General features: G+C 38.8%; 1 protein-coding gene across 3 annotated transcripts in view; it reads right to left on the bottom strand.

Moving 5' to 3' along the window:
- AP1S2 (adaptor related protein complex 1 subunit sigma 2) overlaps positions 1-20296 on the bottom strand; it is a 28444-nt gene extending 8148 nt beyond the window's left edge. For 2 of the 3 annotated variants that reach the window (XM_073013861.1, XM_073013862.1), the window contains exons 1-4: positions 20012-20140; positions 17668-17846; positions 11189-11297; positions 10455-10592 (exon numbers count right to left, since the gene is read on the bottom strand). In XM_073013861.1, coding sequence (XP_072869962.1) covers positions 10455-10592; positions 11189-11297; positions 17668-17846 — 426 coding nt within the window. In that variant the 5' untranslated portion in view covers positions 20012-20140. Of the gene's footprint in view, positions 1-10454; positions 10593-11188; positions 11298-17667; positions 17847-20011 lie in introns of all 3 variants that reach the window. The other variant, XM_007991121.3, reaches the window with a different exon arrangement.
- Between the last annotated feature and the right edge of the window lie 3684 nt (positions 20297-23980).

Below are 23980 nucleotides of genomic sequence, written 5' to 3'. Positions count from 1 at the left end.
ATTAAGTGGGAATAAAGGCCAGAATGAAAACAGTAAGAAAAAATTTTTTTAATCCAGTTGTATTATACAACTATAAACCACGTATTGTCCTTAGTACAGGTTCTCTGGAAACCTATTCTTTGAATAAGGATGACAATGTATTATTTCAACCTGAAACGGGCCTTGAATCCCAGGAAATCTTTTTTGCTCCTCACTAATTTGCTCCCCACTAAGTCTACTGCCAACTCCTCACACTGTCTTCAAGCTATACACCCCTCCCCTTCTCCCCAGTCCCAACAATTCTCCTTTAGATAATGTCATTTCTCAAGGCCAAGAAAATGACACTTTCTCAATTTTGCTCATCTTACTCATGAATTAAAGAAAAAAAAAGTCTACAGCTTTACCCCATTATCACCACAAAACCAAGGAGAAAGACTCTTCTCATCCAAGACCAATGATTTTGATTCCATTCCCATTCTCCCTTCCAATATACTTTTTTTTTTTTTTTGAGACAGAATCTTGCTCTGTCACCCAGGTTAGAGGGCAGTGGCATGATCTCACCTCACTGCAACCTCCGCCTCCCGGGTTCAAGCGATTCTCCTGCCTCAGTTTCCTGAGTAGCTGGGATTACAGGCACCCGCCACTGCACCCGGCTATTTTTTTTTTTTTTTTTAGTAGACATGGGGTTTCACCATCTTGGCCAGGCTGGTCTCGAACTCCTGACCTCACGATCCACCCGCCTCAGCCTCCCAAAGTGCTGGGATTACAGGCGTGAGCCACTACGCCCGGCCCCAATATACCTTTCTTGTATTCTATTCCTATTTGTCCTTCTTAGAAAACATGCACTTCTACTTTCTCCTGCATGAAGAATAATGTTGTTCTCAGCACCCTAAAAAAAGGACCAGATGTAGTGGGAAGTGTAGGATGACAAACAGCAGAGAGAAGTCAAGTTACACCTGTTCTCAAAACCTAAGACAAGCCCTGTTACCATGAAATTTCCTAGATATTCACCATACTAGGCTTATGACTCACAAGTAAAACCAACTGGGAAGCTATAACGAACACTGATAAACTAGGAGTTATCTGCAGGCTTAAGTCTTGTTGACATGAGAAGTGCTTAAGTAAACCAATGGTATTGAATATCCATGACTGAATGCCTAAACTGCTGATTATCTTTCTACTAGTACAATGTAGTAAAAGAAAATAATTTACATTTAATGAAAAGTAAATATAAATAAGTGTAATTTCAAGTTATTGCTCTACTGCAGTTTTCCTTATAAAAGGACTTCTTCACTTATTCCTTGCACTATAAAGTGGTATCCTTCGTCCTTCACATTCTAGAACACAATGGTCCTTTTTATTGACCCTAATCGAATTCTATGGCAAAGGATGCAAAGTCCGTACTCTCAACTCTGGAACCCTCTTCCTTGTGTCAAAGACCAAGAAGGCCAGAGAGTATCTAATCTTACTACGATCTATTTTGAGCAATGAATGAAAAAAACAGAAGAACTGAAAGCACTCTATAAGGTGCCTTTTAGATGACAGGGCTCCCGGTGTCAGTCTTACAAGCATTTGTGAAGTGTTAAGAAACTCAAGTGATTTTTTTTTTTACATTAAGTTAGCAATGAGTGGCAAGAGTTACATGGTTGCTCCAGATGGTTAGTGTCTAAAATGGCCAAGAGCAGAGAAGTGCTTTACTTTACGTGCTGAAACTTTATTTTAGTAAATTCTACTCTAGTTTTGCCATCTGGAGCAACACGATGTATACTCTTTCATTCACACAGCAGCATTTTTCCATTTTTTAAAAATGTATAATACTAAATATATGCTTGTTTTTACACTTCTGGAAAAAAGAGCAGGGGGAACTTCAAAGATTTTCAGAGGTAACACAAGTTAGCTAATATCCTGCTCCTAAGCCTGGGCAACATGGTGAGACCCTGTCCCTACAAAGAACAAAATAATAATAATAATAATAATAATAATAATATAAATATCCTGTTCCTAGATCTTTTCTCACATGATATACTTTGAGTATCCTTCCATATCATTACAAAAAAAAAATCGATCTCATTTTACAGGTACATCAATTTCATGTATGGTTGTACCATAGTTTTCTTAACCTATTTCTCATTGATGAATATTTAGGTAAGCTTCAATGGCTTATTATACTAAGCAGTGTGTCTCAGTACATTTTTGTTGCATAAAATTCTCTGAAGTATAACTAATGGGTCAAAAGGTATGCACACATTTAGTCATTAGTAGACATAACCAAACTAATCATCCAAAACAAAATACAACTTTTAAGTGCTCATCTTTGCCAATCCAAGAAGAAACAAACAAAAAAAAGGGTCTAGTTGATTTTTAAATTTGCATTCCCTTAATAAAAGGACCATTTGTTTTGCCTTCATCTGTGAATTACATATTCATGTTTTCTGCCATTTTTTTCTATTGTGCTATTAATCTACTTCTATTACATTTGTCTTATAAATTTGTCTTAAAAATAACGATGAGGATAATTTACTACATCTTATAAACAACGCTCTAGTATAGTTATCAAATACTAAAGACAAATCACTTTATCTAGCAGTTAATTGTGCTTTTAAAATAAAAAAGAAGAGGCCAGGTGCACTGGCTCACGCCTGTAATCCCAGCACTTTGGGAGGCCAAGGTGGGAGGATTGCATGAACCCAGGAGTTCGAGACCACCCCTGGCAACATGGCGAGACCCCATTTCTACCGAAAATTTTTAAAAAATTAGCTGGGCATGGTGGTGTGCACCTGTAATCCCAGCCACTCGGGAGGCTGAGGAGGGAGGATCACTTGAGCCCAGGAGTTCAAGGCTGCAAGTGAGCCATGGTGGCGCCACTGCATTCCAGCCTTGGTGACAGAGTGAGACCCTGTCTCAAAACAGGGTTTCACCATGTTGGCCAGGTTGGTCTCGATCTTCTGACCTTGTGATCCACCTGCCTCAGCCTGCCAAAGTGCTGGGATTACAGGCGTGAGCCACCACGCCCGGCCTAGGAATGATTTGTATAGCTATTTGTGTGTTCTTAAGCACATTTATTTATCCTTTCTTGATTTTTTGCATTTTAGATTAATTTTTAGTCAGTTATTTATACTGTGGCCTACATATAATATTGAAAAGATATAGCAGTCTATAAATGTAAATGGAATATTTACTCCATAGTGTTAAATTAAACCAAGGCTTCTTAACCTGGGTACAGCTGACATGTGAGGCCAGATAAATCCTTGTTCTAAAGGGGCTATCCTGTGCACTGTAGAATTCTCAGCAGCATCCTTGGTCTTTACTTACTGGATGCCGGTAGCACTGCACCCCAAGTTGTGACAACCAAAAATGTGTCCAAATACTAACCAATGTCCCCTAAAGGGGCACAACTGCACCACTCCCACCCCATGGGAACCACTGAGTTAATCTAATTGGCTCTAGTTGGTGGGTAAGAGTATATTCTAGTGTGTTTGCCTGTATTTGCTAATTTTTCCAGAATGGGAATTTTTATTTTTAAAAAAAGGCATCAGAGGAAACAAAAGAAAATGTCAGTAAGTGAAAAAAGGACTCAAACCTGAAATTTTTCAGAAAGTATTTTTTAATTAAAAAAAAAATCACCGCCGACACCACAGACTATTCTCTTCGCAGGTCCCTGTGCAGGTTCCAACCCTAGGGCTCATGAATTCAAATTACTAGGTCAGGATCAGCATTTAAGAAAAGAAAAGTAGAATAGAAATAGCAAGGGGAAAATCCTCAAAATTTTGAAAAGCATACAAAGAAAAAAGGCTCAAAAACACACAAAGCAAAATGATGACAACCTGACAACCAGTGAATAAGGACACTGGCCAAATTGTTTTATTTATTTATTTTTGAGACAGAATCTCACTCTGTCACCCAGGCTGGAGTGCAGTGGCCAGATTTCGGCTCACTGCAGCCTCTGCTTCCTGAGTTCAAGCCATTCTTGTGCCTCAGTCCCGCAGGTAGCTGGGACTACAGGTGTGCGCCACCACGCCCAGCTAATTTTTGATTTTTTGTAGAGATGGAGTTTCGCCATGTTGGCCAGATTGGTCTCGAACTCCTGGCCTCGAGTGATCCACCCACCTCAGCCTTCCAAAGTGCTGGGATTACAGGTCTGAGTTTGACCGTGCCCGGCCAAACTGTTTCTTATTAAATGTAAAATGAAAGGCAACATTTGTCCTGCTTTCTGCCCTTCTTTTCAAGCATTTCCATTTCAAGCATTAATGTAATCAAACTTCATTTATCTAGAATTTGTTATAATAAACCCTGATTGAGTTTACCTATAAAAAAAAACTACAGTACACTGGCAAGAAAAGACTATAGTCTTGTTAACTTTAAACCCAATTTAAAAGAAAGAGTTAGGCTTGAAGGTTTTAACATGAACAGTAGTAATTACAAAGGAGTTACATGAGTTTGTCTTATTTAAGCAAATTCTAAGAGGATTTATATCAAAATGCTTTTTGCTATTAAATGACATTATTGTATATATTTGGAAGCATCTCGTTTTTTAAAACAATTTAAGATATTCTCGAGTTTGACTAGCACACCCAAATATCCCTCCCCTCCCCTCCCCTCCCCTCTCCTCCTCTCTCTCTCTCTCCTCTCCTCTCCTTCCGGCAAGGTTTAGTTCTGTTGCCACCCAGGCTGGTATATAGTGGCATGATCATGGCTCACTACAGCCTGGACCTCCTGGGCTCAATCAATCCTCCCGCCTCAGCCTCCCAATTAGCTGGGACTACAGACACACACCATCATGCCCAGCTAGTCTTTTTTTTTTCAACTTTTTGTAAGCATGGGGTTTCACCACATTGCCCAGACTGGTCTCAAACTTCTGGGCTCAAGCGATCCACCTGCCCCAGCCTCCCAATGTGCTGGGATTACAAGCGTGGGCCACCGGGCTCAGCCCAAATACTCTTAATTATATCAAGAGCTGACCTTTAAAAAATCCAAAACTTCATATTAAAAGATATGCTATTCAATACTTCAAAAAGTACTTATTAAAATAATTTTAAGTTACAAAAGCTTCATTTTTTAAAAGAAATCACTTTTCTCCTAAGATTCTTACCTTTCCATTTGTGTGCAGTCCCACAGATTATTACTTTCACAAAAATATAGCATAGTACTAAGATATATCATGCAGCCCCCAGCACTAAAACAAATCAATTTTAGCAGCACTAATCCTCGGTAGAGTACCACTTTCTAGATGAGGCAGATAAACAGCTGCAAATCCAGTAAATCTATTCATAAAGTGGATCATCTCGAAGTAAAAGCAAATTCATGAGTATAATGCTTGCTTTTGGTACCTCACTTATTTTGCATTTCACAGATTACTTTAGTGAGAAAAAATACCAACAGCAAACAAAGCTCAAAAGAAAAAAACACCACAAATTTCAAAATGATGCTGTTAGTATAAAAAAGAAAGGTTGACACATCTCAAAGCGCTAATCAACACCATCATGCATCAACCGCTAAGGGTTAAAGCCCAAATGCCCAGTATTTAGCTATTTGATCTTCACGGATCAAGCAAGGACTTAGATATCATCTCACGTGCAACAGTATTTGCATAGCACTCCATTTTATCCATGCCACAAAAATGGTAAATTTAGTAGTTACCAATAAATAAGTTGGGGATCAAAGGGACTAAAGCCTTAGACTGCTCTTTATCATAAGATATCCTCAGACAAACCTCCCCATTCTTCATTCTGGCTCTATAAAATTAAAGAGCAGAGAAAAACTGGTAAGTGCTTGACTTTACAGAAAAAAAGCCATGCTATTATTGCCTTTCTCATTATATATGTGTGTGTTTAAACAAATCCAACTACAACACCACCCCCCACCCTATCCCTCCAAAAATCTAGCTTAAAATAGGTGGTGGGGAAGAGTATTCCAAGTATTGCAAAGAGTATCAATTTAGGAATTTCAGCATGTTGTACTTTAAGAATCAACTTTAGTACCAGTGGCATGTTAAGACAGCCAAATATTAAAAAATGGATAATGGGCCAATTTCTGGGCTTTACCCCCAAATCTAATTATGTATTCATACAACCAAACACCAAAAGGAATAAACATGAAGTTTGGTCTAGAAATGTCAAAACTAATCCCTTATTTACCAAGTAATGAAGTAAAATAAAAAAAGATATCTTTATTATCTAATCACAATGTCTGCTAATATTTTAGCAACTATTATTTGAATATACATTTAATGTTACATTTTTATTACCGACTGTAATATGCTAACAGAAAATCTGTATCCACTGACCTTCTTCCCTATTTGGCTATAAAATGAAGGACTACCTTAAACTACGTGTTTATACAAATTGGGTAAGAGACATTTTTAAAAATTTTTTTCTGAAGAAAATAAGCATTCTTAAGGATAGAAATGTATATTTCACAAATTTTTAAAAAATCAAAATCATTGAGATTTGCATATACCTTTAAGCCAACAGATATAAGTTCAAAGTCATCTTTGGTGCTTAGAAATAATCAATTCAAGTAAAAGACCTGACACTAAGTGGAAAAATCATGATGCATGAAAAATTAGATTAAAATTAACCAATTAGGACTTCTACTACAAATGTAAGTCTGAATTGAGATCTTCACAGCTATAGTTACAATTTCGGAAGCAGAATCATTTCATGAAATTGATTAAGTGAATGCTATATCCCAAACTATAAAACCCAAAAAGTTATAAATCCAGCATTTTGATCAATCCAACAAGAAATAGGTTGAAAAGTATTATTTATATCTACATATCCAATAAAAAATTCCAACTGCTGATAATCTGGACAATAAAAATTTGCAGTCTAAGAAGTCAAAGATAGCACTGTCTTTTCCACATAGAAAAACCTCTGGGAGAATTATGAATTTCTCACTATATGACTGAGAAACAAAGAAGTTCGTATCTAAAACAGAACATTTAAAATATATATACCAAGACAATACATAACTGGGGTTGGGGGGAGTACACAGTGGTTAAGATTTTACACAGCTGTGAAGCCTAGTAGATCTGGATTTAGAATCCTGGTTTTGCCAGTTGCTAACCAGGTGGCCTCAGACAAGTCATGGAACCTCAGTGAGCTTCCACTTTCTCATGAGGCTACCTCTAACCTTTCACAGGATGTCTGGAGGATTAGCACAGGATGCTTAAAGCAAACTGCTGAGCCCAGGGCCTCACATACTCAAGCATTAGTTACCATCATAATTATTTTTGTTGTCATGGTATCCAAAACAAAAAGTTTTCCAGCAGTTTGTGGAGTGCTTTTTCTCTTATTCCACTCGCTATTTTATGAACATAATATTCAAATACTCTCCCACAGATGTAAACCTGTATCATGCATCAAAAATATAAATGAATCTATTTTTAGGAAACATGCATCTTGTCATTCCTACATTTCTTTTCAGAGTATGTTGATTAAGAGAACAGAATAACCTGAAGCCTTACTGCTCCACACAGACTTGAGCTTGGCTTCATAATGGCCTTAACCTACAATGAATTCTCACTCTAAATTCAGAATGGACCACCACCTACTGCTTCCCCAAGACCTACATGGCTAAGAAAAATGGTTCACTCAGACTGCTAAATAGACAATGTCTCAATGTAGAACTCAGTTTCGTTTGTGTACAAAGCAATGTAAAAGTAGTCACAGAAGAGAAGTAGGACCACAGCTTTCTTCTAAAGACAAAGGAACTGTAATTAACAGTAGTCATTTCTTTATTTTAAACAAAGGTTACAAGGGGGTAAGGAAAATTTTACATGGGACCAACCATAGTCATCCTATGCTTTTCTCTCTACACTTACTTTCTCCAATTAAAGACATAAAAATAGGCCGGACACGGTGGCTCACACCTGTAATCCCAGCACTTTGGGAGGCCGAGGTGGGTGGATCACCTTTCAGGAGTTTGAGATCAGCCTGGCCAACATGGTGAAACCCTGTCTCTATTAAAAATACAAAAATTAGCTGGGCATGGTGGTGTGCACCTTTAGTCCCAGCTACTTGGGAGGCTGAGGCAGGAGGATTGCTTGAACCCAGGAGGCGGAGGTTGCAGTGAGCCGAAATTGCACCACTGCACTCCAGCCTGGGTGATAAGCAAAACTCCAACTCAAAAAAAAAAAAAAAAAAAAAAGGACATAAAAATAGTACTTCAAACAGAAGGACAACATTAACTATTAAAATACTCCCATAGGGAAATATATATACATATGTACATATACACACACAAATAAATATGGATCTGCAATAATGTTTTTATCCTCTAGTATATTTAAATACTAAATATATGCTCTATGGTAAACTTAACATTGCTGTCATATTCTAAGGTCTACAGCAATTTCCCAGTAGCATTTAAAAATCTAGGCACAGCCGGGCGCGGTGGTTCATGCCTTTAATCCCAGCATTTGGGAGGCCAAGGGGGACGGATCACTTGAGGTCAGGAGTTCGAGACCAGCCTGACCAACATGGTGAAACCCTGTCTCTACTAAAAGTACAAAATTAGCCAGGCATGGTGGTGCAAGCCTGTAATCCCAGTTACTCGGGAGGCTGAGGCAGGAGAATCGCTTGAGCCCAGGAGGCAGAGGTTGCAGTGAGCCAAGATCATGCCATTGCACTCCAGCCTGGGCAACAAGAGCGAAACTCCATCTTAAACAAACAAACAAAAATTTACTCTCCAGGAAAAATATTAAAATTAAAAGTTGAACTTCAATAACTTTAAATACATTCTAAAGCAAATGTAATTAATCAGGAAATGATGGGAAAACTTGGAAGAAATGCCATGTTCTGACAAAGCAGAATACAGATCTGTGACAAAATATGAAAGTGATCAAGGGAAGACATATATGAAAAATTTCCAATTTCTAATCCTGGTTTTGACCTAATTTTTTAAAAAGTCTGATAAGTGAACAGCAAAATAAGGAGATACTAACTTTAAAAACCAATTTTACAATAGTAGAGTATATGCTTATAGTCAGCACACCTGATATTAAAAACAAACCTCCAGAATAACATTTCCAATCAATTGGTAAACCACTGTCGCAAACTGTACACACAAGGCAAAGGGTCTGTGTTCATTTCACTACTGTAGAGTAGATGGCATGAGGGCTGCCAATCTAATACTTCACCTTTGCAGGCACCTTAACCACTCTTCTGATAACTACAAGATCATTAAGTGTACAATGCATTGTCTGACATTTAGTAGATGTCTATTCAGATGATGTCATCTCAGCTTCAAGCAATCCCCACAACTGTCCCAGTCAGTGACTGATGCAGTGAGATTCTCAAATAGCTTTCCCTTCCTCACAGAGTCCAAGAGTTAAGAAGTTAAAATGGAGAAAGCAAGTTACTCTTCTCCCCTTATTTCATTCCCTTAAAACTGAATGCATCCAAGGCTAAAAAATGGGACTTAAAGTCTCCTTTGGTGACTAAAAAAAGAACTGATAAACAAGTATGTAACAAAGAAGGGACTAAAATAAACTGGAAATACAAAACCATATTTTCAATGCTTCTGGAAAATGAACCAGTGAGCCAAAAATATTCAAGACTTTTATATACATGCATACACACACTTAACAACTACTTTAGTGAAAACACATTTCATTTTTCAGTATTTACTAATCACTTCTCATGCTGTAAGTTTTCCATGAGATAAAAATCACAATTAGCTCTAAAGTATAATTCAATTTGGTATCTGAATTAAAGTATCATTAAGTTTTTAGAAAAAGGTAGTCTTATCTATGAAATGTTAAGCTTCAGAAATAGAAAGTACATCAGCATCAACTGCACGATTAACCCAAGATGACTATGGTAATTAGAAAGAAAAGGGAGTTACACATCTGGGGATATGGAGGTAAGACAAAAATGCAGTTTGACAGAACATGGTTTGTTATTTAAGAAGAGCAAAGAGAAATGCAAATACTATTTAGTTTTGCTAACGCAAAAAAACCTAGAAGTTTCTACAAGAAGTATAATTAGAAGACACTATCATGCTTGGCTACTTTTACATTTAATGGACATGAGGTAAAAATATGAGCCATTTGGAATTAAAATGTCATAATCTCATAGTCAACTCCTGATTATCTACACTAATGAAAAAGGGGGTTATCTTAAACAATTTGAAGCAATAGATGGAGAGTTCTCAACCTACTGCTACTTTCAGCCAATCTTTTCCCTTCTTCAAGTAGTCTGTCCTCTAAAGGTTTAGACTCCAGTGTTTTAGGGTCCAAAAAGGGCCATCGGGAAGAGGCCTGACCGATAGACCATCTCCAAACTGAACCATCCAGCCATAGATAACTGAGTTGACGTGACTGACACATATTCCAGTCAATAAACTGCAAATGGATGGACACTCCATGCCAAGCATGCTTCAGAGTAATTTCTGAAACTGTAAGAATGATGACTGAGACTTCCCCAGCAAGAGCAAAACATGCTAGTGCCTAGTGAAGAGAACAAGTAGCTTACCTCCTGCAGTAGATCGGCCTGCTCAATTGCTTTAAGGACATTTTTCTTGGATGTTTCCTGAACTTCCCCTCCCAAAAGAAACTCATCCAAAATAAAATAAGCCTTCTCAAAATTAAAGATGATATCTAGTTCACAGACCTGAAAAGGAAAAAAAGAAAAAGAAAAAATTGTTAAAACTTGCAGAAGCAGAAGATGCTTATTCACTACCAGGTAGTGAATAAAATCGAATCAGAGTGAATCAATCTTAACTCTTTCTAAATATGACTAAGTATCACCGGTTTAAGTAAGCTTAATTTCCAAATCTCAAGTACTTGAAAACATATTCCTACAAGCTAAATAAGATTGGGCTCTGCATGTTCCCAATGTGGGCAACTTAATAATTTCTAGTAATAAAAACTGATCTTTAAACATATATTTCCTGGGTAACATGATCAGAACTGCTAACCAAATCTAAATTCTATACTAAGCACTTACAGGATATTAATGTTTGTCGTTGGACTTGTTTATATTTCACTGTTTTAAACCTCATCCTCACCATCTTAATTAAATGAGTTACGTCTGCAGGGCCAGCAATTCTGAAAGTGAGGAACTGACCAGGCCCACTGACAAGAAATAGTCATTCCCGCCCTCTCCTGCGGTTAGAATCCCCAAGACAACCAAATAATAAACTTGTTAGAGAAAAGGTTCCAAAAAATACTATGGCATTCAATTTCCTAAAATAAAATACTACTCACACTGCCGAAATACTTGTCAAGTAATTCCACATAACGATGAATTATTTCCAGGGTAATTAGTTCATTGTCCTGATCCTCAATAGCACAGCAAAAATATAGACTAGCATATCTGTAACGAAGTACAAATGTGAAAAAAACTATTACCCTGTAATCATGTTTTCTAAATATATTTTCACATCCTATTATGAAAGGCCCCAAGTTTATACAGTTTATTTCTTCTTTCACAACAGTACAGATTTTTCTCGTAGACTACAAAAGTAATAAATGCATAAGAGAAATTTTGAAAAGCATAGGCAAGCAAAAAGAAAAAAACAAAATAATCATACCACTTAGAAAGAATAAGTGATTTTGCCCTTCTTCCTTTCAGGTTCTTTTCTATAAACATTTTAAAACACAGCACACCCAGGTTTTTCCTAAGTTTACTTAATTAAAACAAAATACATAACAGATTAATTCAAACTATAAGTACAGAGAAGAAAATGAAACCTTTCAACTGATGGAGGACTTGTTGAAGATAATGTCAAGATGAGGTCAATATTTTGGGATATTTTATTGGAATATGTGTAATATACACACAGAGAAGACCTTAAGTCCTACAAGCTCAATACATTTTCAAAGTGAACTCAACTATATACCAGCACCCAGATCAAGAAGCTGAACACTAGTGAACCCTGAAACTCCTCTGCTACCCTCTCCCAGTCACAACCTCCCATCCCCAAGGGTAACTATGCTCTTGACTTCTAACAGCATATAATTATTTTTAAAAAGGTTTCTAGGATTGTGGAATAAACCACACGAAAAGAACAACAGCTCCACGTTATTACAGAAGTTAGAGAAAGAGAACAGAAAGTTCCTATCACTTAAGGGAAACAGAGACCTGTCCTCAAATTTACCAAGTTCTACACTGTTGAACTGAAGTGTAGTTTATTTACCCTAGAAGAGGGAATAAGGTTGGGAAACTTATATTTTCCTTCAAATTAGGATTCTAGCATACGGAATCAGGTGATGCTTGACCCAAGGAAGCAAAACTTCAACCTTGAGGCACAGCAAGTCCTTTGAGAAGGATTAAAAAGGCATTTTAAAATGGTTTACATGTACTTAAGCCTTTTGAAAAGAAAGAAAATAAAAACCTGAGATAGGCTAAACACAGAATATCTCAGTGGAGATTATAATTTTCACTGAAGATCACTTAATTGATTTTTAGAAAACACAATGGGCAGTTACTGCTCATAGCATTAATGTAAAATAATACTGTATACAAAATAACACAAACAACCTGTTTTGAGTCTCAGTGAATTCTTGCTCCTTAGTGTGAAAATAACTAGTATTCACACAACAGCATTAATTTCATTATTAAAACATTTCATCTTATTTGATGTTTTCAACAGCAAGTATTATCTTTCATCATTGATTACAGATTAAAAAAAGACAAAAAAAAAAAAAAAAAGAAACGAGGCTTAAGAGTACAGCGCCTACAAGTGCTAGTAGTGGGATAAGAGACCTGATCTTCTGACCTTAACTCCAGGCCTTTTTCCACTGTGTCATACAAACTCACTTGGCATATTTATCATGACTTTGTGCATGTCTACTCTACGTGTCTTCCACACTCAGTAAGTTATTTAAAATGGTGGGGCTCCTGCAGTCTTATTGAGAGGAGGTATTCACATGTGTTCATTTATCATCATTGTGAAGGGAATAAGTCATGGAAGACAAAACAGGGCATCAATGCCAACTTTAACAAAGTGCTCCCTCTCTTTCCCATCACTACTCTGTTTTTGTCTATCTATTTAAAAGAGAATGGAGTATTCCAACTCTCCATCCTCCCTAACCCGTGCTCATTAAATAGAACTTTGAATTTGGGGAAACTGATAAATGATACATAAGATTCCCTGATTTAAGAAAACTAAAGATTAAAGGGACTGACATAAAAATGGTAGATTAAAAACCAGATATGACTAGCTGATAGGAACAGAATGCTAAATAATTTATTATACAAAGTTTACTAACAGTTTCAAGTAAAATTCCTTTCACTCTAAGATTTCCTCATGCTACTATTAAACAATCTAATGCTCTTACCATCCTCGCTCCTTATCCACAGTACTGCCTCTTTCCTTACAAATAAAAAGCACTTAAACACTAGTCAAAGGTCCTAAACTGCACGAATCACTTGGAAGCATTAATTTAAAAATCATCAGGAACGATGTGTCTAAGCCCCAGCCAGTAATGTTTACTTTCACTCAGAATGGAAAAAGAATAATCAAATTAATGAATTCTTTGGTGTAGGTGAACAGATAGCTATCAGGATAATGATGTACCTCTTTCCAGAAAGCTTAGGGAAAGAAAAAACAGAAGCATAATAATTAAGTACCATTCACTGAATCCTCGCCCTACATGGGACACTAAATGTTAGTTAAGGCTTTCGCATATTTTACCATTCTAAACCTCACAACAACCGTATCCATGAGATACCATTATTACTTGCATTGATAAGAGACCCAGGTTTGAGTAACCTGCCTAGGAACAGCAATTTGACTCTAGAGCCCACGTTTTACATTAAAAACTATAGCCAGCAATTGCATTAAAGTAATCCCATACCTGGCAAAAATTAAAATATGCTCAAAACAATATTTTAAGAGCTTTGAAGAGGAGAGAAATAAAAAATGCCATACTGATTTAGTAAAAGATTACCAAGAGAACCTGAAGTGTACTTCCTATATTTAGGACTAAGTGGTTTTTAAAAATTCAATAATGAGCTCATTTTGTTCTCTTAGTGCCTATTTGTAAGTCTAAAACTGAAGTAAAATTAATAATAGACTAGTAAGAAGAAAGGTATGTTTGGTTATTTTTAGCACAGTGGATTAAGGCTTACTCTAATTACTGGCACTCAGAGAACATCTGAAAGTGCCTATTCTTATATTCAAAACACATGACTTCTCCGCAGTCAGCTAAATATCAGCTAAATATCAGCTGACTGTGGGTGACTGTAGCTAAAGTGTTCTCAATACTCACTGGTATGTCATTAAAAATTCTTTTGTTAGTAAAGAAAATCAATAATTATTCTTTAACAAATTCTCAAGCTAGTAATTTGGAGACATATATGTTTTTAAATTAATTTTAAAAGACCTTAATCCAGTGACTCTTCCACAAAATGCTACACAAAACAGAAATCAAAAAAGCATAGTATTCTGTCTTGAAAGGATCCTCAAGAACATTTATTTTAGAGATAAGGAAACAAAGTGACTTGTTTAAAGTCATAAAACTAGCTAATGTTACAAAGGGAACGGAACTTAAGTCCCCAGATTTTCAGTCTGTCTTTTCAGCTAATAATTATTCTTATCCATCATTCCCCCCTCAAAAGGGGGAATTTGTATGCCAAATACTCAGGATGAAGAATGTAGATGAGATAATTTAACAAAAACAACAAAAATCACTTGCTGATATGAACAGCAAAAGTCCCAGTCCAAAATTTCTCAGGAGCTAAGCAGTAATTATCTTGCTTAAAAAGCTCTTCACTTCCAGCAGTAGGGAAAACAAATCACCTGTTTATACCAACAAAAAAAATGTCCATAAGTGGTAGAGCAGATGAGGTTTTTAGTATGAAATGGAAGGGGGAACACATAGAGAAAGAGCTGATAAATTCCACCTTTTGTATATGACTGATATCTCAATAAAGCTGTTATTTTTTTAAGTCCACCTTTTATTTAAAGGTGCTTGATGTAAGTATCAGAGTTGGGTCGGATACCCTTTGTAGCTTTTAAAAGAAAACGCAGTGGCTCAACACGGACGGACGGGCTGAGTGACATGTGCATGAACACCAAGCACTGCTTTCCTTTCTTCCCATAACAGCCCATTCCTGGGATTGAATCCCTTGCTGGTATTTTCCTCCTCCACACGGGGGACTCCTTCCCCTATCTAGAAATAAGCTTAAGCCTCTCACACCTTCTTTTTTAAAAACCTTGTCCCCTATTCCTATGTCTATGAGTGGTTACCACCTCGTCTCCTGTCCTTCACAGCTAAGTTCCCCAAAATAGTCTACACATGCTATTTAAATTTCTCCACCTCTTCACACTTCGCCCCATTACATCGAGAGTTCTATCTCCACTATTCCACTGAAAATGATCTGGCAAAGGGCATTATATGAAATGCTCACTGTAAAATCTACCAGATTCCTTCCTCACTTTCATTGAACTTTATGCAACATCTGGCATTGGTGAAACTTCTCATTCCACTCTGAAGGTCCCTTCTTCACCTCCTTTGCCTGCCACTTGAATGCTGGTGATCTAATACTTTGTCTTATTTTCCCCAGACTTCCATACCTACGCCAACCACATCCCACCAGAAAATCAGGCTTCTCTTAATGAAAGTCACATAGACATTCCCAAATCAACTTGCCCCAAAATAAGCTGAGTTCTCTAGCTCACCTTGTACCCCATCAGCAAACCAGAAATGTGGAGGTCACACCACTCCTCCCTTTCCTTCGCTGCTCTCTCCACTTTTTGTTGTTGTTGTTGAGGGTCTCACTCTGTCACCTAGGCTAGAGTGCAGTGGCCCAATCAGGGCTCAGTGCAGCCTTGAACTCCCAGGCACAATCAATCCTCCCACCTCAGCCTCCAGAGCAGCTAGGACTACACGTGCATGCCACCATGCCCAGCTAACTTTTTTGTTTGTTTTTATTGTAGAGACGGCGGGGTCTCACTAAGTTGCCAGGGCTGGGCTTTAACTCCTGGGCTCAAGCGATTCTCCTGCCTCCGCCTCCCATGTTCTTCCCACTTCTAGAGGTGACCAAGTCTTATCAAACCTACCTATTTGATAATGGCTATTTAGTAACAGCCCTCCTTTCCAGCGAATGGGTTCAGGATCTCAAATAGTCTCCTACTGATTCTGCAGGTGCCAGTCTCAGCCCCTCCTGCCCTCCATCCATTGTCCCAGTTCAGTCTTTTAAGATATGTAAACCTGATCTTTTTCCAGCCCTGTTTAAAATCTTTGCCTCCAAGCTTAAGATCTGAGTTGCAGCCCCAGGTCAATCACTAACTGGCATATGGCCCTAGACAAGTCACCTCTCCCAAATTCGCATTCATTAAAAAATTGAAGTTTGATCAACAACGGCAGTTTTCAAACTCAGGAACTGTCTCCTGTGCAGAGGGGTAAAGGCCAAGTGAGCCAGGATACAGGATCCCCGTTTCTGATTTCACGTGGAGCAGCCTCACTTCCAGTCATTTTATTTAAGGTTCTACCCATGGGGCAAAAAGCTTAAAACGAAACAAAACAGAACAAAATCACCTGACTAGATTACTGTAAAACATCTCTCACCTCTCAAATGATATGATTTTTCTATGATCTTTAATAAGACCAAACCAAACACTGGATACAAAATCACCCAAAGATACTAAATCACCAAAGATCATTCAATAATAAAGAGGAGTCCTCAATATTTAAGAAACTCTCTATGTCTTGTAATCTCCATTTCTTCCCAGCCATCTCCCTGACAAAATATCCAACCCATATCTGGAGTGCAATAAATGGAAGCCAAGAAGAAAACCAGACTTCTCTCCCACCCTCATTTTATCCCATACTGTTACTTCCATGCATATTCCCCACACAAGAGAACTTTTTATATGCAGAAATGCTCTTATCTTAAATTCAGTAAATAATTCAAAAAGAAACAAATGGGGAATGAAGTAAATGTCCCCTCAAAAAATGTTCTGTAAAAGAAGAAAGTTTATTTCTTTTACCCTACTTAGAACAATCTTGAGAAATTTATTTTAGGGTATTCAGGGATTCAGATATTTATAAAATAAAGAGGTATAGCATTAAAAAAATTTTCAGTGTTAAAAGCCAATCTATGAGTCATTTTGTAACATCAAAATTTTAAAAAATCTGTCCTTGGCAAAATTATCTGTCATATTTAACTGCACCCCCACCATAGCAACAAGGGTACTTAAAGTTAATAAACACTACTCACAAACAGATCTCTTATACACACAAAGTTTTTAAAACAGCTATGTGATTGAAATAGTCTACATATTCAAGGTATTTATACGTAAGATTCTAAAAATCAGATAAAAGGCATGACAAATATTAGTCATTGCTTTATAGATTTTCGGAGAAAAAGGATTAGACTATCTATACTTGTCTAAATTCAGATAATTACTCACACAATTTAAAATACTGACCCTACTTTCCCCTGCAATGAAATGAATTCATTAAACTCTTCTATAAAGATGATTAAGCATGAATAATCATTTATGCCTTCAATTATATAACTAGTTTTCAAATGATTTCCCTGCCTTTATCATTCCAGCCTCAGTAATTACCAGTGAAAACACCAGTTATTTTAAAAACACAAAGCTTTACCTTAAACCTATTTCATCTAAATCTTTATTAATCATTATTTATAAATGTCATCACTCAAAAGTGCAATTTCCTAAATGACCTAACATTTGATTCTATTTCACCTTTATGATAAATAAAAATTATACCTTTTGTAAACAATCTTCAGATCTCGCCACTCAAGGAAGCTGCACATTTTAGGTTTCCGTGCTAAAACGGTCTGAACAAGTTCTCTTGTGATCTTTTTCTTCTCTTTGTCTGACAGTGGGACATACCATTTTTGCAGTCGAAGCTTTCCCTGACGACTAAAAAGCAACATAAACTGCATCTGTTAAGATAAATAAAATCAAGATTACATGTAATACTTTGAATCAATAAAGTTAAGATTATGTGTTTCACAGAGAAGCTTTGGGGGATGCGGCATTTATATGCCAAATGATTACTAGCCATCAATATTTCTATGCCAATTAAAATAGCAAGAAATTCTTTTGGACAGATCTTCTCTAGATGCAAACCTTCCAATCCCACCCTGTTCCACGTTAAGTTTGGAGGGGAGTGTGCAAGAGAAAAAAGAAAAATTTGTAATAAGCTGAAGCGAAATTTTTGAGGAAAAATAAAGACCACTCTTTCAATTTAAGAAACTATTTTCTACCTGTGCTATACATTGCGCACTCTCTATATGTATCAAAAGAAAATGGTAGACATCAATTGGTTTGGGTATTTTTGAAAGAAACGGAAGACCTGCTATTTTTCACCCTGAGAGCGTTCTAGTTCCAGGGTGAACTACTTGTAGACAGTAGCTTATATCTTGGAATGCTCTCGTCAGTTTATGATGGCATATTTCAAGCAAAACAGAATGATCCAAAATATTAACCGAAAAATCCCATAACTACAAATTTTCCTTAATAAAAAAGTATGTTTTCATCTTACTTTTAAAACATTCCAACTTAAATATGTACAAAATCTAGAACTGAGTTAATGTAGTAAAACAGTATTTTAATGTAGTAATGAAAAAGAAAACAAACATTTAAAAGGCCACAATAAGATTTACACTTGTTAAATAAGATTTAGTATTGAAACATTACATGAAATACTTTAAAAAAATAGTATCTACAGAGTGGATGCCGAATTCTAGTGTGTTTTATACTTAAACTAATTTGTATGTATTTATTTGTGGTCGCAAATGTGTTGATTAGTCTGCATGTTTCATTTTTAACGCCAAGCTTTTTGTAATTCCATTGGTCATCTCAACTGCAAACAGAAGTATTGTTTCTACAAAGGTAATTTAAAGCCAGAATTCACATAGGTATCCTTTTTTCTTTTAACCACTGTAAGTTCCTTTAACAGCGTTACTGCAAGTAAGATTCAAGCATGATTCTCAAGATTCACCACACCATCTTGAATTTGAACACGGGGAGGGGAAATTTATAGAACCAATGCAGAATAAAAATGGGCCCTAAATTTCGTAAGAAATCATCGTCGTTTTTTGTAACCACCCAAAAAGGTATCAACAAGATATCTAGAAATTTATGACGTGGCAATTCAACTTTAGTAAAGTTAAAATGGTCTTATTACCTCACTTAAAATGCGTCAGGGGAACAAAATATAAGGACATTATTAGATGATACCAAAGTGCCTCCCGTGCAAGTCCTGAAGATAGCGGCATTCGAAGGGGGCAGTAAGTGAAGCATCAACTGGACATTTACTGCAAACCCGTTACCAGAACTTGGAAAAGAATGGACCTCGTATTCCTAGATCTTGGTGACCAGAAAGGGTGAGGGTTTGCTTGCAAAGAGTATGGGCTCAAGCCTGTCTGGAGCAGGGTCCTGTACCCGCCCTAAACTTTGCAGGACGAAAAAACAATGTATTCTCCTTAAAATAAATTATGTCCTAACATGGGACGAAACCCGGTTGCAAGGCACGAGTATTCCTTCCCTCGTGTTAATAAACCAACGCTTTGATTTTGCCGCAAATCACAGGGCACCACAATTCCTCGAGATTGGCATTAAAAACAATGGGCTCAGCCGCGGCGCGGGCTCGGGGCCAGCGTTCCTCGGGTCCGGTCGTCGCCGGTGCCTCCCCCCCACTCCCGTGGCCACACTCCATCACTGACCAAGCCCGGGCGAGGTGACAGGCAAGGAGCGGAGCAGACAATGGCATCCGCCGCCGCGCAGGGGGCGCCAAGAGTCCTCGGCCGCCACCGCCCCCGGCCCCTCCCGAAAACGCCCCGCAAAACTTGAGACGATTCCCGAACCACAGGTGCCGCGGGGCTGTCGCGGAGCCCGGGACTGGCCCCCACATCCCCGGGCGCGGCGCGGAGTGGTGCGGAGGGCGCGGACCCTGAGAGAAGTGAGTTGCGGGCGCAGCGACCCAGTGGCGGGCCGGGCAGGCTTGGGGTGGGGTCGCGCGGCGCGCGCGGGGTGGCGGGGGGCGCGCCCAGCCCTCCCTCCCCGTCTCCATCCCCGGCGCCCCCTTTCGTCCCCAGGGACTTACGGCGGCCGCGGGCCGCGGGCGCGGCGGAGCTCGGCCGGCGGCGGCGGCGGCGGCTAAGGGGAAGCCCCTGTCGCCGTGCTGAGGAAGAGAAGCCGTGGTGCTGTGGGGAGGGGACCCGGCTGGCGGAGGGCAGGCTTAGGCGGAGAGGGGAGGGCGAGCTGACAGACCCCGCCCCGGGGGCCGGACGAGGGAGGAGCCGGGGCTGCGGCGAGCTGAGGGGCGGGCTAGGCGACGCGCGGGAAGCGGCTCAGCAGTCGCCAGCGGCACCGGAGGCAGCGCAGGTAACCGCTGAATCCAAGGAAGCCGATTGGAGGCTTCTTCGCTGAGGGGGTGGTGCGAACCGGAAGCCGGGCCACGTGACCCGGAAGCGGCGTCCGCCGGGCCCGCGCGCCCGCGCACTCCTGCTGGTGGCTCCGGGACGCGCGCGGGCGGCTCTGCTGCTTGTTTAATGATAGGAGGACGGGATTCTGCAGCGTCCTTAGCCTAGCGGGAGTTGCGGGGCCGGGAAGTTCCAGACAGCGAAGAGCCTCGTTTGAGCTCTAATGATTCTCTGTGTCCCCAGAGGGTGGGTCGGGGAGGTGTGACGGCTGACGACAAGGGTGGGAGGAGACGAGGGAGTGCTGCAACTCTGGAAAAACAAGTCAGCTCTTCTGTGGAGCTCGTCACCCATTCACGGGCCTTTTGCTATCATTCTGCCTCAAAATTGTCCGGAATCCGGCCTCTCCTTCCCTTTGCACTGCTCCAGCCCTAGCCCAGACACCTTTCACCCCAAGCTTCGCGGGACTCTGTTCCCTGGGCTCGCCTTGCCCATCCTCGGTGCTGCGGACTGGATGAGTTACCATCCGTTCGGCTGAAAAGCCCGAACAGCACCTCACCTTCGAGATCCCGCTTCCTTCACACTGGGTCGCCCCACCAGCCGCCTGGGTTCCAGTTTAGCACTGCCGACGACTTGCTGTGCCTGGCATGTCCTTGCTCTCAAATGTCACATCTCCTATGAAGCCTCACCCTAAAACCCTGTAAGAGCGATTCCCTCTTTCACCCACATGCCCGTTAGCCTTTATTTAGCACACCTTAAGTTGTATTCATTTTGCATCCCAGTCTGGTTCACTGCCTGGTGTATAACACAATAAATGTGAGTTGACTGATAAAGACCATAAAATGATAAATTTGTTAAGAGCTGTAATGCTGAGCGTAATGCCTGGGCATAATGGATGTTCGTAATTTTCTGAATGATAGAATGGATGAATCATCTAGTCATTTACAGATAAGGAAAGGGGAGTCCCACGGGATTAGGTGACCTTCCTTGAAGAGCCACGGGTTTCCCATATCGCATGCTATTCATTATCCGAGTCACCTAGGTTCCTACAAAGGAAGCGAGAAAATTGCTTTTGTTGGGCCATGTCCCTTTTGCAGAGGTTCCTAGGTATAGTCGCCAGAATTTTTTTAATGGCCTGAAGTAAAAAAAGAAATGCTAATTTTTTCACGAAGCTAAATGTAATCAATGTAAAGGAATCCTTTATTAGGAATTATATTCTTTTTGTGTGCATTTTAGTATCTACGAAACTAAGACAGTAGTTTTGGGGGCATTTTAAAAAAGGCCTTTGTATGACAAAACAAAAAAATGTGTAATACTTCCCCTTTTCAAGCACTACTATGCTGCTTGGAAAGTCTCCTACTAACATGTATGATTAATGTATACTGGAATATTAAAGAAAGGGGATGACACATGGCACAGAGCTGACTTTCTGTAGTTCTTTAGGTCCCCTTCGCCCCCAACAGATTTCTCCCTACCCAGTCATGCCCCAAAGGTACTTTCAAATGTCCCATTTCTCTCTTACTACAAGAAACAGATGCCATTAACCAGTTAAAAGATAGCTCTAATGCTACACAATGAAAACTCGCCCTCTGAATTCAATGCTTCTTTTCTCTTTTTCTGGACAAAACACTTACATCCTCAAGGTTCCTGAGATAGCCACCTCCAAGTTTAAACTGATTATCCTCCTAATGTTGCTCTGTGGCTCTGAAAATGAGGACGGGAGACTTGCTGATGACATACTGGCAGTCTCCTTTCCTGCTCCTAGCCAAAAAAAGGTGGGGGTAGGGGTAGGGAGGGGAAGGAATTGTGGGAAAAATAATTAGCAGCTGAAAGCAGCTATTACATAATCTTGGCTGCTTATTAATTTAGCAGAAGGAATGGCTTATTAAATTCTAATAGCAGCAGCACAACTGCAAACAACCTAGCAATTACCAGTGCAGGGCCCATTATTTTGTTAATATGTTCTCTTCTTTTGGCAAGTGTATGAGAACAAAATTTATAGAAGCAGATGGTCTTTTTCAGTAGATTATAGATGGTTTATTCCCTAGTCTTAGTATTAAGTGCTAATTATGCATTCACTGTGAAAGACAAAAGAAACATGGTTGCCATCTTTGTTAGTAATTAACTGCTTGACTTTGATTCCCACAATTTCCCAGTGGTAGGCTTTGTTACATACATGTTTCTTCTCACCTAGTATCTTCTTCATCTGTCATGTCAATTGGTTATCTTTTCTAATCCTCTGTTTTTGTTTTCTAGATGGTCCTGATTTATTGGTATTAATAATGATATAAGAATTATATACAAAATTCATTTCATGAAAAATTAAAAATCAGATTTTATACTTGTTTCTTAGATTTGAAAAAAATGCTTCACTGTCATTTATGCTAAATGCAAGAGGTGAGGGGAAAATAGAAATCTTTACCTTCTAACAATAAAATTTTGAGACTTTTTATGTAATCTTTCCAAAGTTTTCAAAAATAATTTTAGTTTCTTATTAATTGTGTGATGGCCATATACTTTTATCCTCTTACTCTCTCAAAATACCATTAAATTTTTTTTTTAAAAAGGGACTATTTAAAACACATACCCATGTGGAAAATAAGAGAGAGAACATTTACATGAAGATGTCGATAAGGATGTCAGGATACACTGTCAGCTCGTCATTTAAACATTTAAAGAAAAATTGTAACATATTGATATTATGGAGGAGCAGAAGTGAGGGGAGGTTGAAATAATGCTAAATCCTCATGTGCTAAAGGGAAGAAAATAGATAACATCTAAAGTAAATCACGAACTAGAATTGTTAGCATATTCTTTAGATACCGGGAAGTAAATCCCAGAAGCAATGGTGACTTTCTTTCCATGGACAGAATCTTGCAGTAGGAAGTAATAAAAGGTATTACTACATTTTACTTAGGTTTTTTCTTAAATAATTTTTTAAACTATTGTAACGAAATAGATAAAAACCATTCAGTTAGTTGCTAGCTCTGTATTATGGACTTATACAGAGTTCCTTTAGCCAGTCTATAGATTATTTAGAAATTATTAAATAAAAATGCCCAATAACGGAATTCAGTGCTGAAGCCTTGTAGAAGATCACAGAAAGTGTAAAAAAGATGCTTAGAGTTTGTGAATTTGCATCTCCAAAGATAAAGTTGTTCCAGGGAGAAAAATGGCCTAAAATAATGAGGATTTGTGAACCAAATCATTTCAAAATAGATAGAGCTGTCACTGCCAAAGTCCTCAACAATGAGCTAAAGAGAAATGTGGAACATATGCTCTTTCTCGAAGCCTGTTTCCATAGCTTTGAATAAAATGCAGGAAAATTACTACTGCCCTATTAACATTAGGATAGAGCAGTGATTCTCAGCCTGGGCCCTTTTGCCTCCCAGGGGACACTTGTCAGTGTCTGGAGACATTTTGATTGTCACAACTAGGAGTAGTAGGTGATGCTGCCAGCATCTAGTGGGCAGAGACCAGGGATGCTGCCCAGCATCCTGCAATGTACAAGACAGATCCCATAGCAAAGAATGATCCAGCCCCAAATGTCACTAGTGCCAAGGTTGAGGAAGAAATTCTGGGTTAGTCACTGAAAAGATTAACATGCAGTAGCATATTTTTGTAGACATTTCAAGAAATGGAACAAACACTAT

Source organism: Chlorocebus sabaeus, chromosome X, assembly GCF_047675955.1.
Source record: "Chlorocebus sabaeus isolate Y175 chromosome X, mChlSab1.0.hap1, whole genome shotgun sequence".
NCBI classification, from domain to species: domain Eukaryota; kingdom Metazoa; phylum Chordata; class Mammalia; order Primates; family Cercopithecidae; genus Chlorocebus; species Chlorocebus sabaeus.
This window is presented reverse-complemented; position numbering and strand designations above follow the sequence as displayed.